The sequence below is a fragment of the Macrobrachium nipponense genome, chromosome 12 (assembly GCF_015104395.2).
Source record: "Macrobrachium nipponense isolate FS-2020 chromosome 12, ASM1510439v2, whole genome shotgun sequence".
In the NCBI taxonomy this organism is placed as follows: Eukaryota; Metazoa; Arthropoda; class Malacostraca; order Decapoda; family Palaemonidae; genus Macrobrachium; species Macrobrachium nipponense.
The window spans coordinates 44412039-44429033 of record NC_087205.1 but is presented as its reverse complement, the minus strand read 5'-3'; the positions used below and the strand labels follow the sequence as shown (position 1 = coordinate 44429033).

At 46.2% G+C, this 16995-nt stretch overlaps 1 protein-coding gene across 1 annotated transcript in view; it reads left to right on the top strand.

Moving 5' to 3' along the window:
• LOC135224789 (trichoplein keratin filament-binding protein-like) overlaps positions 1-16995 on the top strand; it is a 276218-nt gene that overhangs the window by 21755 nt on the left and 237468 nt on the right. The window contains exons 4-6 of the mRNA XM_064264114.1: positions 6341-6479; positions 8714-8811; positions 12176-12260. Of these exons, the coding sequence (XP_064120184.1) occupies positions 6341-6479; positions 8714-8811; positions 12176-12260 (322 nt within the window). The remainder of the gene's footprint in view (positions 1-6340; positions 6480-8713; positions 8812-12175; positions 12261-16995) is intronic.

The following is a 16995-nucleotide window of genomic DNA, read 5'->3' as shown; positions in this document are numbered from 1 at the left end:
TAAGATTCAGTCAAATCTATCTGAAAACCTACTTGAAAGATTTTCTTCAAAGCCGATTTATGAGTGGTAATCGTGCTAGCAGCTAAACCTTTTCAAATAAGGACCTGAAAAAGGATAATAGCCAAATTAACTGTCATGGTTGTAGTGTTCGATTCTCTCAAGAAAGATGCTAATTTTTTTAACAGCTGAGTAAATATTGTCTAATGGTTGACTCTCTCTTATCTGATTCTAGGAAGAGAATATTCTGTGGATCAATGTCAGCATCTTTATTAGCCGCAAACTTCATGAAGTCCATAAAGTTAGGGTCTGGAGAGTTCCTGAGGAAGCGAACACAGTCCTCATTTGTACTGATTGTGACAGTTTGGGATTGGGGATCCGTTGAGGTCGGAGACCCAATTCCAAGAGAAGAGGATACCAGTTGCTCTTGGGCCAGTCCGGTGCAATCAGAGCTACTATCCCTTTGAAAGACCTTAGTTTGTCTAGGACTTTCAAGAGAAGATTCACTGGAGGAAAAACATAAATTCTCCTCCACTGATTCCAATCCAACGACAGGGCGTCCGTGGCATAAGCCAGAGGGTCCAGGTTGGGGGCCACATAGCAAGGGAGCTTGTGGTTCGCTTGTGAGGCGAAGAGATCCACTTGGAGACCTGGACTCTGGCTTACCCACCGGAATGACCCGACGTCCAGAGACCACTCTGATTCCAGAGGAACTGACCGGGACAGAGCGTCTGCTATCACATTTCTTACTCCTGCCAGGTGAGTGGCAGACAGATGCCATTTGTGTTTGCTCGCCAATGCAAAGATGGCTATCATGACATGGTTCACATGTTTGGATTTGGACCCTCCTCTGTGATGCAATGAACTACCACTGCACTGTCCAAACTAGCCTTAGATGAGACTTCTTCGGGGGAAGCAGTCTCTTCAGAGTAAGAAATACTGCCATTGCTTCCAACACGTTTATGTGGAGCTGGCGAAATTGAACTGACCAAGTCCCCTGAACCTGTTTGAACTGAGAGTATCCCCCCCACCCGGACAGGGATGCGTCCGTGTGAATGGTTAGCACTGGGAGGGGATATTGAAGGGGTACTTTCTTGGCTAAGTTCTTTACTTTTGACCAAGGCCGTAGTTGGTTGCGAAGGATCTGTGGAATTACTGACAACTTGTCTCGATATTTGGAGTTTGCTTTTGACCGCCAAATTCGATTTATATCTTTCAGCCTTGCTTTCAGAAGGATATCTGTACCGAAGCAAACTGAAGAGACCCTAGGATTCTCTCCTGGTTTCTTCTTGACGTTTGTTTGCATTTGAGGAATTGCCTGACAGATTTTGCTATTTCCTTCCGTTTGGCCACTGGAATTGATAGATTGTGGGAAGACAAATCCCATTGGATTCCTAGCCACTGAAAACGAGATTCCGGAGTGAGTCTGGATTTCGTTTTGTTTATCTGGAACCCCAGATGTTCCAGAAAGTGAACTACCTTTTTGGTAGCTTCGAGACATTCCTCGACTGTTGGTGCCCAGATCAACAATCGTCGAGGTATGCCGCTACCATTATTCCCTGAGCTCTCAATTGTTGTACAACCACTTCCGCTATCTTTGTGAATACCCTGGGGGCTACATTCAGACCGAAGGGCATCACTTTGAATGAAAATGTCTGGTTCCCTAACCTGAACCCTAGGAATGGGCGGAAGTGTCTGGCTATATGGGATATGATAGGTATGCGTCCGTTTTAAGATCGAATGGAGTAAAAATCATGCGACGGCTCCACGCGGCAGTAAGGTCCTTACTTGCGAGAGGGTAGCATCTTGAACTTGTCGCAGCGAAGTGAAAGAGTTTAGCTTTGACAAGTCTAAGATTACCCTTCTTTTTGTTGAGCCTTTCTTTGGCACGCTGAATAAGCGCCCTTGAAATTTTAGATGTTTGACTCTCGCAATAGCTCCTTTCTGAAGGAGTTCTTCCGCGTAATCTATCAATTCCTCTGACGGTACTTGATGAAATGATTTGATTGGAGGGGGATCTTTGATCCAACTCCAGCCTAATCCTTTGGACACTATGCTCTGTGCCAATTTGTGAACCCCCACCTGTGGCGGAAGAGGAACAGCCTCCCTCCTACCTGGGGAGCCTCATTGCTGATGGGCGGGTTGGGTTGGCCACCACGCCCCCTCCTCTGAACTGTCTACTCCTCGTTGCCCCTTCCTGCGCCACGCTGACGAAAGTAACCTCTCGCCCTACCTCTCGGTTGAGAGTAGCCTTGAGCCTCATAGGCAGGGTTGAAGGCCGGCGAGATAGCGTAGGAAGTGGATGGTTGAGATTGTTGGGGCACCAGGAGGAAAGGTTGGTTCTGTTTAGAGGTGGAAGGTTGTCCCTGTTGGGTAACTGGGACTGCCTGCACAAATTGCTGCTGTTGTTGGAGTCTTTTATAAGGCTGGAACCTCTTACCAGCCTTCTTTGGTTTCTTGCCAGCAGTGGGAACGGATTCCTGTTTCCTCTTTGAGGAAATACCCCACCTAGCTCTAAGGCTCTGGTTGAGTCTAGCAGCTTCGTGGTGGACCTCGTTCACTGCGGACTCTGGGAAGAGATCCGCTCATGCTTGCAGCCAAGAGTCTATTAGGCTCATGCCTGATTGTGCACTCTTGTAGGACATGCTTCGGCAGTTCCCTCCTAGCCTGGAAGAAGTCAAAGGCGTCCGTCAGAACCGTCTGAAACTGAGATTTCGCCAGAATCTTGAACAGCGGTTCCGAAGCGTAGGAAAGGGCAGCCATTTCAGTGATGATGAGGGAATTAAGGGACCTGCCAAACCTAGTCCGCGCATCGAACTCTGCCTGGATTAGGGAATCCGGCAGCCTAGGTAACTTCTCACCGAACTGGTCCATGGCGCAGTCCGGCTTGAGTTTACCCAGCGTGAATGTAGCTGGCAGGTTTTCCCACAATTCCCCGAAGGCGGGGAAGAGAGGAGAAGTAGACTCCGCCTCCCGCAACTGTGGAATGGGCTCGTCCTTGAGGACTGCCTGGAGAGACTTCTCCACCAATTTCGTGGCGAACGGAAGAGAGACGTCCTCTTCCGTCGCGAAGATAGTGAAGGGACTCTTGAAGGCCTGGAGTCTAGTGTTAGTACACTCCCAATCCTCAAGGCAGTGAACCCATTCCCGCTGGGCGTGATCTCTACTGTAAAGAACGGACTCCTTAGAGATTTTGTCTTCTCTCGTGAGAGCCGTTGGCGTCAGCCTAGCATACCCGATGAAAGGCTGCGACAGACCCGGAGGGTAGAACTCGAAGTCCTCAATCCTTCGAGTTCCACACTCCGGGATAGAAATCATTCCATCCTTGAATGGAGCGTAGGCAGCTACTCTCCATGGGTTCTCCATAGAGAAAGCTGGCAAGGAGTCATAAGGTGGGAGTTGAAGAATCCCCGTGCTAGATGCAGGGGAGACTGGGGGAGGAGCCTGAGCTAGCCCAGCTACTCGGTCCTCATTCTCTCTCATTCTATTAGAGAGATCCTGGATTGACTGTCCAGTTTGAGACAGACTGTTTGACAGTTGGGCAAACATCTGCTCGAACCGCGTTCCCAGTGCGGAAATTTGGGAGCCTACCAGCACGCCCACCTGTTCCATCACCCCTACTGAGACAGTAGAGGATCGCAGGTGCTGGTGCTTGCTACCCCTTCCGCATAGCCGGAGCGGAAGCAGCGGAGGCGGGAGAAGGCAGTGACTCGGTGGGAGTGCGAGCCTTCTCCTTCGAAGCCTTGCTTCTGGAACTCTTCGAATGGGAAGAGCCCGGCTTTGCCTTCACCGCATCGGCATAAGAAGTCGACGACTTCTTAGCCGAAGAAGACGAAGACGACTTCCTAGAAGTCGACTTAGGCAAGGTCTTCGGTTCTCTCTTTCCCTTCTCCTTAGGAGGTACAGAGAGAGCGGGAGAGCGACTAGGGATCTCAGATCCCGCAAAGCCTTGGAAAGAAGCAGAAGAAGACAGGAGAAGATCCAGGAGCGCCCAAGGAAAGACCTTGGGCGCCCGACATACCTACCTCAACCAACAAATCCTCCCCACACCTACCGCCATGGGCTCTAGGTTAAGGTCCAGGGCAGCGACGTCCGGAACCGACTCCTGTGAGGACTACGACCCCAAACGATTGCTGGAGTTCTTGCTGAATGGAGGCTATCATGTGGGGCAGCGGACGAGGGGTCGACGTAACCCGTCGACTTTGCCCGCGGGGAAGAGCTGGATGGGCCACTCTTCCTTACCAAAATGTAGGGCTGGCCCTTGGCGGCGTTTTTCCCAAAGCCGCCCACCCACGCTTTCAGGGGGGGGCGAGGGCGACTTCCCTCACGCCGCTAGCCTGAAAGAAAGGTGAGATTAGCTGCCAATTGTGGAGGGGGTTAACAAACTTACGACTAGAAGTTGTTAGTAAAATCATAAGTAAGTCTATAATGGACTTACCCCATCTCCCAGCTGACCGACTAGGTCGTAGCATATAGCGCAGGCCTCAGGGTGCCAGACGATCAACTCGTTGAACGACGTGGCACAAGGGGCGTGGGACCTGCACTCGTCATGTCCACAGGGGTCATACAGCGTCGCATTACACGCTGGGACCTGGCAGTTGGTAGCCTGTAAGTGAAAAAGTACATGAGTACCAAGTAAACACTTACAGCCTAACATATGCTCCGCTGGTGCCGGAGCGATAAAGTTAGATAAAACCAGAGCCCGCCAAAATACGTGTGGTAACCAGGTTGGAAGATAGGCTATGGCTCCGCCGATGGCGGAAGCACAAGAATCAACCAACTAGGAGTGGTGGTAATGGAAACCACGACGGAAAAAGGCGGGGGATGGTTGATAAAATAACAATAATAACACACAATTCATTGTAAAATATCTTAGAATTAGGGTATATATCCTTAAAATAACAGAAATAAAACAACTTCTCTCCACCCGTCTACTAGAAGAGTGCGTAGGTAAGGGTAAGCTCCCTTCCGGTAACGGCGGAGAGATATAAGGATATAGTAGGCAAGCAACCGACCACTCGTGGTGCCCACCCTGCCCGCTAGCGGAGCCAGTAACCTATAACCAAAGGTGCCCCGGCTGCGACGGAAGGCTCCTTTCGTATCGTAAGGGAGGTGGCTGAGCACGGGTGGGGAGGGGAGGCGGAAGGTCTCGGCGAAACACGGCGGGAGCGAGAAAGGGGGGAGGAGGAGGCCTACTCCTCCCCGCCTCACCAACTACCCGCATGGAGACCCGGTACCTCATAGTGGTCGCCCTATACCCCCCGCTGGGAGGACCCCTGGTCACCTCCGAAAGTGTGAGAGAAGGCGATGAGGTTGTCATAACAACCAAGGGGTCCCCCAGCTCCTCCCTATATCGGAGAGGGAGGGAAGGGGCAGGGCAGGTAAGTGCAATGGAACACGTGACCGCAAGTGGCCTAGGCCGCGAGCAACACAACCGTGGTAGGGCCACGTGGAACCAAGCTGTACCAATACATGGAACAAGCACCTAGGCTAGCCTAACACCCTAAATAAATAAATAAATATACATCGAAAGGTGGAAGAGACACTTTTAGTAAAAGAGAAAGAAGCCCAGGAGGAGGCAGACTGTTCCGAAAAACAGGAGCCTACTCGGAGCCAGCGATAGCCGATGTAGAGCAAGAGCCGGGATGCTGGGCCGGAAATAATGATAATAAGAGCCCTAAATACCAAGCTAGGAGAATGGTAGGAGGGCTGAACTAGCTAAGACTCTATGTAAAACAATGAATGTGATAACGTAAGCCCATAAAGTATAAGAAGTCCCAGTATGGAGGACCGGGAATTCTTACGAGGCGGCATGGCCGCCACGAGACAACCGGGGAACCGTATATGACCTATTAAGAGGAAAATACTGGTACCCGGAAGATAAAACTATGGTAAAATGTTACTTATGAGTTACTTAACTTAGCCGTGGCAATAGCAGAGCGTTCCATCGTAGATATTACGAGAAAATCCAAAAAGAGGCACAAGCACAAGAAATGGCGACTTGTCGCAAGCGCTAAAATTTAAGGATGACCGCTAGGGGCGCTGCTGTCCGTGGCGTCCTCTAGTAGTAGTAGTAGAGGCTGCATCGCCCGTTGGTATCAGCTCTCTCTTGGGGGGATTCTGACAGGAAGTTCTAATTGGTGTTTGGCTCGTGGTAGTGTTCCACACTCGCACCCCTTTAATCATACCGACAACTTCTTTTAAGAGTGAGCGAGTCAGTTTTACTGACATTTTCTTAATTTTGTTTTTCTCTGGTAATTTTAGGATAATTTTACCTAGAAAGAATGATATTAAGGATACTTTCATAGGCCGACACGAGCTGAGCCCAGAAATATATTTCTAGGTTGATATGTTGAAATGCCGTTTAGAAGATTTAAAAAGGAAAAATCAAGAAGAAAGAAGGAAGATGGCAGAGGTCCTCTCATACGAAGCTTGGCGGAAAAGTAGTCCACAAGTCAGGCAGGTACTGTTGGTCATTTTTTGTAAATGTAAAATTGGTCTAGATGTGCGTTGAACTGCCATAGAGTTATGCACATTTCTAGGAATGTGCATACTGGAATTCCACAAGGGTCTCTCTATACTGAACTTGACAGATGGTTTGCTAGTGAATTAAATTAAACTGTTACCAGTGCTAACTATCAGTGTGGATGGCAAGTAAGGTGTTGTTGTGGCTAAATTGACAGTTAAAGCAACAATCAAGTAAAGGACAGATGGTTTCAAGTGAAAATATGTAAGGCTATTCAGACAAAAATTCTTTATACTTAATTTATTCGTAAAACTAAATTACAACTAAAAAATGGAAGTTTGGCCCCTTTACAGCAACAGGTGGTCAAAATTATTACATTGTAAAACTGTATATCCATGTAAAATAAACAATGAGTCCTATTTTCTTGGAAATTAAAGAATTTCTCTGGGAAATATTCCACTTTCATACCTCACACATATCAATGTTCTACAACTACTTAATACTTTCCTATTTGTATAGTTTGAGCACTGAGCCTACTTGAGACCCAAGGTGTCTGGGAGCGCTCGACAGTGCGAAAAAATAATTATTTCGAAAATTCAGCAAAAATAGAAATTTTATGCCAACAACGTTCATTTTGCTGTCCTTTTTTTCTAAATCTTTATATTTTATGGTGGAATAGTCAGAATAGAGTCCCAACCCTCTAAATACAAAAAAAATGTGTTATTTAACAAAAAAATAAAATCTTTACTTATTTTTATATTTTCGTTCGTAACCCAAAAACTAGAGTCAGGCGAATTAATTATTTTTTATTAGAAAGCCAACAAAATTCCCTAAATATCGTCATATAAAACAATGGAAAACGAATAAGTCCAGCTGGTGAAAAAATTGATAGAAAAGAGGGTAAGACACAGAGCGCACTGCCCGGTGTATGGTGAGAATTATTGCTAGATAAATTTTTTTTTTGAAGAGCCCTATCTCAGTTATGTTTCATAGAAATTGCTTTGTAAATATACGAAAATATAGAGGAAAGGTTGAGGAATAAAGTGAGAGTCAAGAAAAATGGCTTTGGTAATGGCAACAGTTTCATTTTGACATTATAAGTTGATCGAAAAGAAAAAAATTTTTACCGTTGTCAACATTATCGTTCGTAGCTCAAAAGCTATAACAGTTAGGCGAATTAATTATTTTTTATGAGAAAGCCACCAGAATTCTCTAAATATTGACATATGAAACAATGAAAAATTAATAAGTCCAGTTGGTGAAAAAATTGATAGAAAAGAGGGTAAGAAACAGAGCGCTCTGCCCAGCGTATGGTGAGAATTATCGCTAGAAATTTTTTTTTTTTGAAGAGCCCTATCTCGGTTATTTTTCATAGAAATTACTTTGTAAATAGTATACGAAAATGTAGAGGAAAAGTTGAAGAATAAAGGGAGAGTCAAGAAAAATGGCTTTGGTAACGGCAACAGTTTCATTTTGATGTTATAAGTTGATCAAAATGGAAAAAAATGTTACCATTGTCAACATTATTGTTCGTAGCTCAAAAGCTTTACCAGTTAGGCGAATGAATGATTTTTTATGAGAAAGCCACCAGAATTCTCTAAATATTGACATATAAAACAATGAAAAATTAATAAGTCCAGTTGGTGAAAAAATTGATAGAAAAGAGCCACCGATTCTCTAAATATTGACATATAAACCAATGAAAAATTAATAAGTCCAGTTGGTGAAAAAATTGATAGAAAAGAGGGTAAGAAACAGAGCGCTCTGCCTGGCGTATGGTGAGAATTATTACTAGAGAATATATTTTCTTTAAGAGCCCTATCTCGGTTATTTTTCTTAGAAATTACTTCGTAAATATATGAAAATGTAGAGGAAATGTTGAAGAATATATGTAGAGTTTAAAAAATGGCTTTGGTAACGGCAACAGTTTCATTATGACATTATAAGTTGATCGAAATGAAAAAAAAATTTACCATTGTCAACATTATCGTTCTTAGCTCAAAAGCTAACAGTTAGGCTTGGTTGGTGTCAGGTTAATCCTACGAGCCTTCCAAGGAAAGTCATAATCCATTAGCATCCTCCTTATCTTGACATCTTCTGGAGATTCAGAGTCCTGCCTAAAATCTAAACGTCTCTTATGGGATGCACTAACGCGTTTTGCGCTACTTTTACCATAAAAACTTTGCAAATACATATCGGAAAATTGTTCTCTTGTGACGTCACTATGTAAACAAACACACGTTTCTACAGCAACTCGAGAATTTTACTACGCCAGAGAATTTGAGCATGCGCAGAAAGTACAGGAACTACTTGACTGGTGTATTGATACCCAAGTTACACTGTCCAAGGTATGATCTACCCTATGGAAATTGCTACTTGTCCAAAAATAAAAAAAATTTACCCCTACCACGTACAAAAATTTAGGGAGGGGTTAGGGTAATTTTGTGTACTATTACGTCAGTTTAGATATGAGAGTGTTAACCTATGAAACCAAACTGGCAATAAAAGGTTCATAGATATATCTATGAACTTTTTTTGTCAGTTTGGTTTTGTAGGTTAAGTAGTTGTAGAACATTGATATGTGTGTGTTCCCCTCATTTTGGGACCACCTTGACATCGTGAGGGGGCTCTCGAGCCTCAGGAAATTCTTCCTAGGTTTGAATCCAAGAGTCCCATATAACATTAGTACAGTAGTACCTCGAGATACGAAAGGCTCAACTTACGAAAAACTCGAGATACGAAAGCTAACACGAAAATTTTTACGGCTCTACCTGTGAAAATTTTTCAAGATACGAAAGGTTGTTGCTGGAAAGTCCAAGATTCGCCCGGACCACCGATAACAATTTTGAAACTTGTGCGGCGCCAACTGAGTAGACTCGCCACCATCCTCCTGCTCTCCCAGTCACCGCCATGAGATCCTTCTCTCCTACTGGTCAACATCCTTCCCATCATGCATCTTACTACGTAGCAGCGTGACTCGGCCACTCGGTACCAGCATCGTTATCGTACGCACGCGGTATTCATTCATTCTAACGATTTCGTTTATTATCGTAAATTCATTAGTGATTTTATTGCAGTATACGTACTTTATCGTGTTGTGTGAGAACTTTACTCTACTTATACGTAAATTACGTACAGTATATACGTAGTCATGGGTCCCAAGAAAGTTGAAATTCACAGAAAGAAGAGAATGCTCTCTTTGGAGACAAAGATGGAGATTATCAAGAAGTATGAAGCTGGTATGCGATTGAGTGTGATCGCTAAGGAATACAGCCGAAATCCGTCGACAATAGGCACCATCCTTAAGCAGAAGGATGTCATCAAAGCAGCTACACCTTCCAAGGGCGTCACTATTTTGTCCAGCAAGAGGACCCACGTGCACGATGAGATGGAACGGCTGCTTCTTGTCTGGATAAAAGACAAAGAAATCGCTGGCGATACGATAACGGAGATGGCAATCTGCCACAAGGCCAGCGCTATTTTCGGCAATTTGATTGCCCAGGCCGAAGACGACGGAGAAGGGACATCAACGCCAACCCCAGAGTTCAAGGCTTCGCATGGGTGGTCAGAGAAATTCCGTAAACGGACTGGTATTCATTCGGTGGTGCGGCATGGGGAGGGTGCCAGCTCGGACACGAAAGCGGCCGAAGCCTTTAAAAAGACGTTCGACGAGATGATGACCAAGGAAGGCTACAGTTCTCAGCAAGTCTTCAACTGTGATGAGACTGGCCTTTTTTGGAAAAAAATGCCTCGTCGGACGTACATCACGGAGGAAGAGAAGAAGCTATCCGGGCATAAGCCTATGAAAGACAGGCTCTCACTCGCACTTTGTTCAAACGCCAGTGGGGATTGCAAGGTGAAGCCGCTATTGGTCTTATCATTCTGAGACTCCTCGAGCCTTCAAGGCCCACAAAGTACTTAAGGAGAAGCTTCCAGTGATGTGGAGGGCTAATGCGAAAGCCTGGGTAACAAGGCTTTTGTTCACAGAGTGGGTAAATCTGTGTTTCGGCCCGACAGTGAAGAAATTCTTGGAAGAGAAGTGCCTCCCTCTGAAATGTCTGCTGGTGTTGGACAATGCCCCTCCCCACCCTCCTGGCTTCGAGGAAGATATCCTAGTGGAGTATTCCTTCATCAAGGTTCTTTATCTTCCGCCTAACACCACCCCTATCCTCCAGCCCATGGACCAGCAAGTGATATCGAACTTTAAGAAGCTGTATACGAAACATCTTTTCAAGAGATGTTTCGACATCACCGATACCACAAACCTCACCTTGCGTGAATTTTGGAAGGAGCATTTCGACATCGTTATATGCATCCGACTCATTGCCCAAGCTTGGCAGGAGGTTTCGAGGCGAACCTTGAATTCCTCATGGAGGAAACTCTGGCCTGATGCCGTATCCGCCTGAGACTTTGAGGGATTCGACGTGGGCGAAGCTGGTGCTGCAGATTCAGAAACAGTTAACGATCCTGAAACTGTTTTGCAACCAGATCTTGACGAGATCGTTGCACTCGGCAAGTCCATGGGGCTGGTCGTCGACGAGGACGACATCAACGACCTTCTCGAGGAGCACCAAGAGGAGCTTACGACCGATGACCTGAAGGAGTTGGAGGCCATGCAACATAACGTCGTTCAAGAGGAGTTCTCTAGCAGCGGCGAGGAGGAGGACAACCCTATGACAACGGCAGAAATTAAGGATGTTCTAGCCACTTTTCATAAAGTGCAATCATTTGTAGAAAAAAGACACCCCGAAAAGGCTCACACAGGTTGTATGCTTGCGCAGTTCGATGACGTTTGCCTGAAGCGTTTCAGGAACATTGTAAAAAGTAGGCAGAAGCAATCTTCCTTGGATAGTTATTTTTTAAAGAGGCCTTTAGTATTAGCAGGAGTAAGTAAAAAGGAAGAACCAAGTGATACTAAAAAACAGAAAGTTGAAAGTGGTGATGAAGTTGAAATTTTGTAAAAAAAAAAAAAAAAAAAACTATTTAACGTATAAAAAAGTAAAAAAAAAAAATTAAAGAAAAAAAAAGAAAAAAAATGTTTTTATTTTAGTTATTTGTAAAGTTAAGTGTTAGTTTTCATACAATCAACTTACCTGTCAGATATATACATAGCTAAGACTCCGTCGTCCCCGACAGAAATTCAAATTTCGCGCCACTCGCTACAGGTAGGTCAGGTGATCTACCTGCCTGCCCTGGGCGGCAGGACTAGGAACCATCCCCGTTTTCTATCATATTTTCTCTGTCGCCGGTGGTATCAACATTGTTGCTATTACCTCCTGACTTAGATTCATATTTCATCCTTTGATCATCGTTTCTCGGCTTTTTGGTGACTAACTGGATCGTTGTTTTGGCATTCGCTACTGTGGACTGTTTTTGGAATTACTCTTTTGGATTTTTCTCAGTATGTCTGATTCAAATGTGAGTGTGAGAATGTGTGTGAATGTAGGCTGCAGGGTGAGGATACCGAAAGCTTCGGTTGATCCTCACACTGTATGCCGTAAATGTAGGGGGTTTCAGTGTTCTGCTAATAATACTTGTAAGGAATGCGAGGGATTAAATGCAGAAGAGTGGAAGACTTTGACTTCTTATTTGAAGAAGTTAGAGAGGGATAGGGTTAGACGTCTGAAAGGTGTGAGTTCAAGGCCTATTGAGCCTTTCACGGATAATTCTAATCCTACTGATTTAGATTCTCCCTATGTATCTCATTCTCAGAGTGCTCTTTCGGATTCGGCCTCGGAAATCGCCAATCTGAAAGCTACAATTAGAGACATGAAGTCCAAGATGGTTAACATCCAAGGTAAGGCTAGTGAAAGTGAGCATTACAGTGAAGTGAGTTCTCCCAGTGTTGTGGAGGGGGCGTTTGATCGTCCCTGCGACGCTCCCAGGCCTAGACCTCTTCCAAGCTCCCATGCCCAGAGGAGAAGGAAAGTCGAAAGCCTTAAGGAGGTCGTGGGGAATCCCCAACGGTCAGACGTCCCTTCAGCTAGCTCTGCTTCGTGGCAGGCTGCTCAAGGGCGCTATAGGAAAAGCGTCCTTCGTGAGTGTTTCTCGTCCTCTCCCTCTCCCTCACCTAAACGAGGGTGGAAGGAGTCGAACTTGTCGAGACCGCTGAAGCGTCATATGAAAGAACCTGAAATAGATTCGAGCCCAGAGCGCTTCTCAGATGACGCTCCCTCTTCTATTAAGAAGGCGAAGGTGGCGTCAGCGTCACCTGACGAGTACGCAGAAGTACCCTTTCCTACTTCTCCCCCGAGTGATGACGAAAGGCATCATGCAGTGGACGTGGGAAAAGCGTCAAGGAGAATAATTATGGCAGTTCAAGAGCAACTGTCCTCTCTAGTGGGAGTTTTAGCGCCTCGTAGGAAGGACGTGGCGCTTCCAATTAAGAAGTCTCGTCCTCTCTCACCTGCTAAACGAGAAGCGTCATGCAGACGTGAAGCTTCTAAACATCTTACAGAAGCTTCGGGTTCGAGAGCGAGAACGGTTGCTTATGAAAGTTTCGTAACGCCAGAGAGGCGTAAGACGTCTTTTAGACATGAAGCGTCATTGAAAACTGTTCATAGACGTGACGCTCCGACCAATATTGTGACGCCAAGTAGGACGCCTTTGGAGAGCGGAGCGTCTTCCAGGCGCGAAGCGTCATCAAGACGTCAGCAGACAAGTAAGCGAGAGACGTCAGCCAGGACGCTTGGCGAACGGGAAGCGTCATTCAAGCGGGAAGCGTCTTCTAATTTTCAAGAGAAGCCTGAGCTTGTGGCACCTTCCAAGGCTATTAAAGCGGGAAAGAGGAAAGATTATCATTCCCTTAGCCCCTCTCCTATTAGGAGTTTGTCTCCTCCAGAAGAGGAACGTACGGAAAGGAGAGCGGAGACTCATGTAGATCCCGAGTTGGAAGAAAACTCGGATGATGAATATCAGGGAAGAGAAGGACTGTCGACTATAAGGTTTTGACTACCTTGCTTCTTGAGGAGTATGGAGACGAGTTGACTCCTGCCGCCCTCCTCCTTCCTCCGCTGCTCTCTCTTTTCGAGTGCTAAGACGAAGAAGCCTTCGTCTTTTCTCAAAATGAAGCCCACCATTTCGATGAAGAGGGCCTTACAATCCTTAGACTCATGGATGAAGTCTAAGAAAGACTTAGTGAGAACAGTCTTCTGCATGCCTCCAGCAAGATTAGCTGGTAAAAGAGGCATTTGGTATCAGACGGGAGAGAATATGGGTATTGCTCTCCCTTCTACATCGGAAGCAGATTTTTCGACCTTAGTTGACGCTTCACGTCGACAAGGTCTCAATTCGGCACGAATTACGTGGGGAATTTCTGAACTGGACCATCTCCTCAAGGGACTCTTTCATGTATTGGAAGTCTTCAACTTCTTAGATTGGTCCCTTGGGGTGATGTCCAAGAAAGCCCATGATTCGGAAGGAATCGAACCTGAAGCCCTGTTATGCATATTGTCTTGTATTGACAAAGCGGTACAGGATGGCTCTTTTGAAATCTCCTCATTATTTGGAGCAGGTCTTCTAAAGAAGAGGACTGTATATGGGGCCTTCTTAACCAAGGCAGTCTCACACGCTCAGAGGGCAGCTCTACTGTATCGCCTCTATCTGACCTTTTTGTTCCTTCTCGTTAGTGAAGGACATTGCGCATTCTTTAACTGAGAAGGCGACTCAGGATCTTCTGACGCAGTCAGCAAGGAAGAAGAAACCTGTTTCTGCATCTGACAAGAAAGGACCTAGTACATCTGTTCAGCCCTTTCGAGGTGGTCCGACCTCCAGACCTCCCGCAAGAAGGAAGGCTCCGGAGAAGAGAGGTAGGTCTGCCTTTCGTCCCTTTAAAAAGGGAAAATGAAGATTCTCTCCTCCAAGCACCAGTAGGTGCCAGGCTCCTGGGATTTGTGGAGGCCTGGACACTGATAAACGCAGACGCGTCTTCATTGGCTATCATAAGGAAGGGATATCGTATCCCTTTCCTGAACACTCCTCCCCTAACGTCAATACCAAGGGAACTATCAGCCAAGTACAAGGATCCTGTGCTGAGGGATACTCTTCGATCGATGGTGGAACAAATGTGGGACAAGAGAGCGATAGAACTAGTACTGGATCAAAACTCCCCGGGGTTTTACAATCGCCTTTTTCTGGTTGCGAAAGCCTCGGGAGGCTGGAGACCAGTACTGGACGTCAGCTCTCTGACAAATTTGTTCAGAAGGAGAAGTTCTCCATGGAGACTTCTGCTTCAGTCCTAGCGTCATTACGACAAGGAGATTGGATGGTGTCTCTAGATCTCCAGGACGCCTACTTTCACGTCCCGATCCACCCTTCATCGAAGAAGTACCTCCGTTTCATGACGGGGGGAAGGATCTTTCAGTTCAGAGCCTTGTGTTTCGGCCTGTCCACAGCTCCTCAGGTCTTCACAAGCCTGATGAAGAATGTGGCGAGGTTTCTTCACCTCAAAGGAGTAAATATCTCTCTGTATCTGGACGACTGGCTCATCAGGGCCAGATCAGAGAGACAGTGCTTGGAGGACCTAAAGTTAACTCTAGATTTGATCAAAGCGTTGGGATTGCTCGTGAACCTCGAGAAGTCTCAGCTGACCCCAGACAGGACCTAGTCTATCTGGGGATTCGGATGGATTCTCGGGGTTTTCGAGTATTTCCTTCGCAAGAGAGAATCGCAAAAGGTTTGCGGATAGTCTCTCTCTTCTTAGGGAAGGAACATACGTCGGCGAGGGAATGGTTGAGCCTTCTAGGGACCCTTTCCTCGCTCGAACAGTTCTTCCCACTAGGAAGACTGCATTTACGTCCGCTTCAATTCTTCCTCAAGAAGTCTTGGAGCTGGAAAACCGGACAACTTTCGGACGTTTTTCCCATTCCAGTGGAGATAAAATCGCACCTGGAGTGGTGGTTGCCCCCTCTGGAAGAGAACAAAGGGATCTCTCTAAAAACACAGAACCCAGACCTAGTGTTGTACTCCGATGCGTCGGAGAAAGGTTGGGGAGCGACATTAGGCTCAGAAGAGGTGTCAGGCACCTGGGAACCAGCACAGGTGACTTGGCACATAAACTGCAAAGAGCTCTTCGCCGTGCATCTGGCTTTGAAGAGTCTAGAACCTCTGGTGTCAAACAAAGTAGTGCAAGTAAACGTGGACAACACCACCGCACTTGCCTACATTCGGAAACAGGGAGGGACTCACTCCTCGTTCCTTTACGAACTGACGAGAGACCTATTGCTTTGGACGTCTCACAGGAACATCTCCCTGCTGACAAGGTTCGTACAGGGAGTAAAGATGTGAGGGCGGACAGACTCAGCAGGAGGAACCAGGTCCTTCATACAGAGTGGACCCTACACGAGGAAGTGTGTCTAGATCTCTGGTCACTGTGGGGGACTCCTCATGTGGATCTCTTCGGAACATTCATTTCCAAAAGGCTGCCAGTCTTTTGCTCGGTCGTGGAAGATCCAAGAGCACTTATGGTAGACGCCTTCCTGCTAAATTGGTCTCGAGTAGACGTATATGCTTTTCCCCATTCAAAATCCTGGGATTAGTAATGAAAAAGTTTGTGGCGTCAAAGGAGACGAGGATGACGTTAATAGCCCCCTTTTGGCCGGCCCAGGATTGGTTCACGGAGGTGGTAGAGTGGATCGTAGACTTTCCAAGATCCCTACCAAGAAGGACGGATCTTCTCAGACAACCACACTTCAAGAGGTACCATCAAAACCTCCCCGCTCTCGCTCTGACTGCCTTTCGACTATCGAAAGACTTGTCAGAGCGAGAGGCTTTTCTCGCGAAGTGGCAAGCGCGATCGCGAGAGCACGCAGAACCTCCACTACGAAAGTATACCAATCGAAGTGGAGGTGTTTAGAAGGTGGTGTAGATCCAAGAAGTTGTCCTCCTCCACTACCTCTATAGCGGAAATTGCTGATTTCCTGCTATTCCTGAGAGAAAAATCTCATCTAGCCGTATCCACAATAAAGGGATACAGAAGTATGCTCTCGGCTGTATTCAGGAATAGAGGATTGGATCTGGCAGATAATAAAGATCTCCACGATCTCATAAGGTCATTTGAGACTTCAAAGTCGAAGGAACCAGTACCTCCGAACTGGAACCTAGACGTAGTCCTCAAGTTTCTTTCATCTGAAAGATTCGAACCTCCTCATCTGGCATCGTTTAGAGACATCACCAGAAAATGCCTATTCCTATTATCTTTAGCTACGGCAAAGAGAATTAGTGAATTACATGCTCTGCAGGATAAAGTAGGATTCAAGGGAGACTCAGCTATTTGCTCGTTTAAGACCCTGTTTTTAGCTAAAAACGAGAATCCCACGAATCCCTGGCCTAAGTCATTCGAAGTCAAAGGCATGTCGAGTCTCGTAGGCAGAGAAGCAGAGAGGTCTCTATGCCCTGTTAGAGCTCTGAAGTTCTACCTTCAGAGAAAGCATCAGATGGGAGGCTCTAGACAAGGTCTTTGGTGCGCGGTAAAAGACCCCACAAGACTGATGTCCAAGAATGCGCTGGCATTCTTTGTAAGAAACGTCATTACA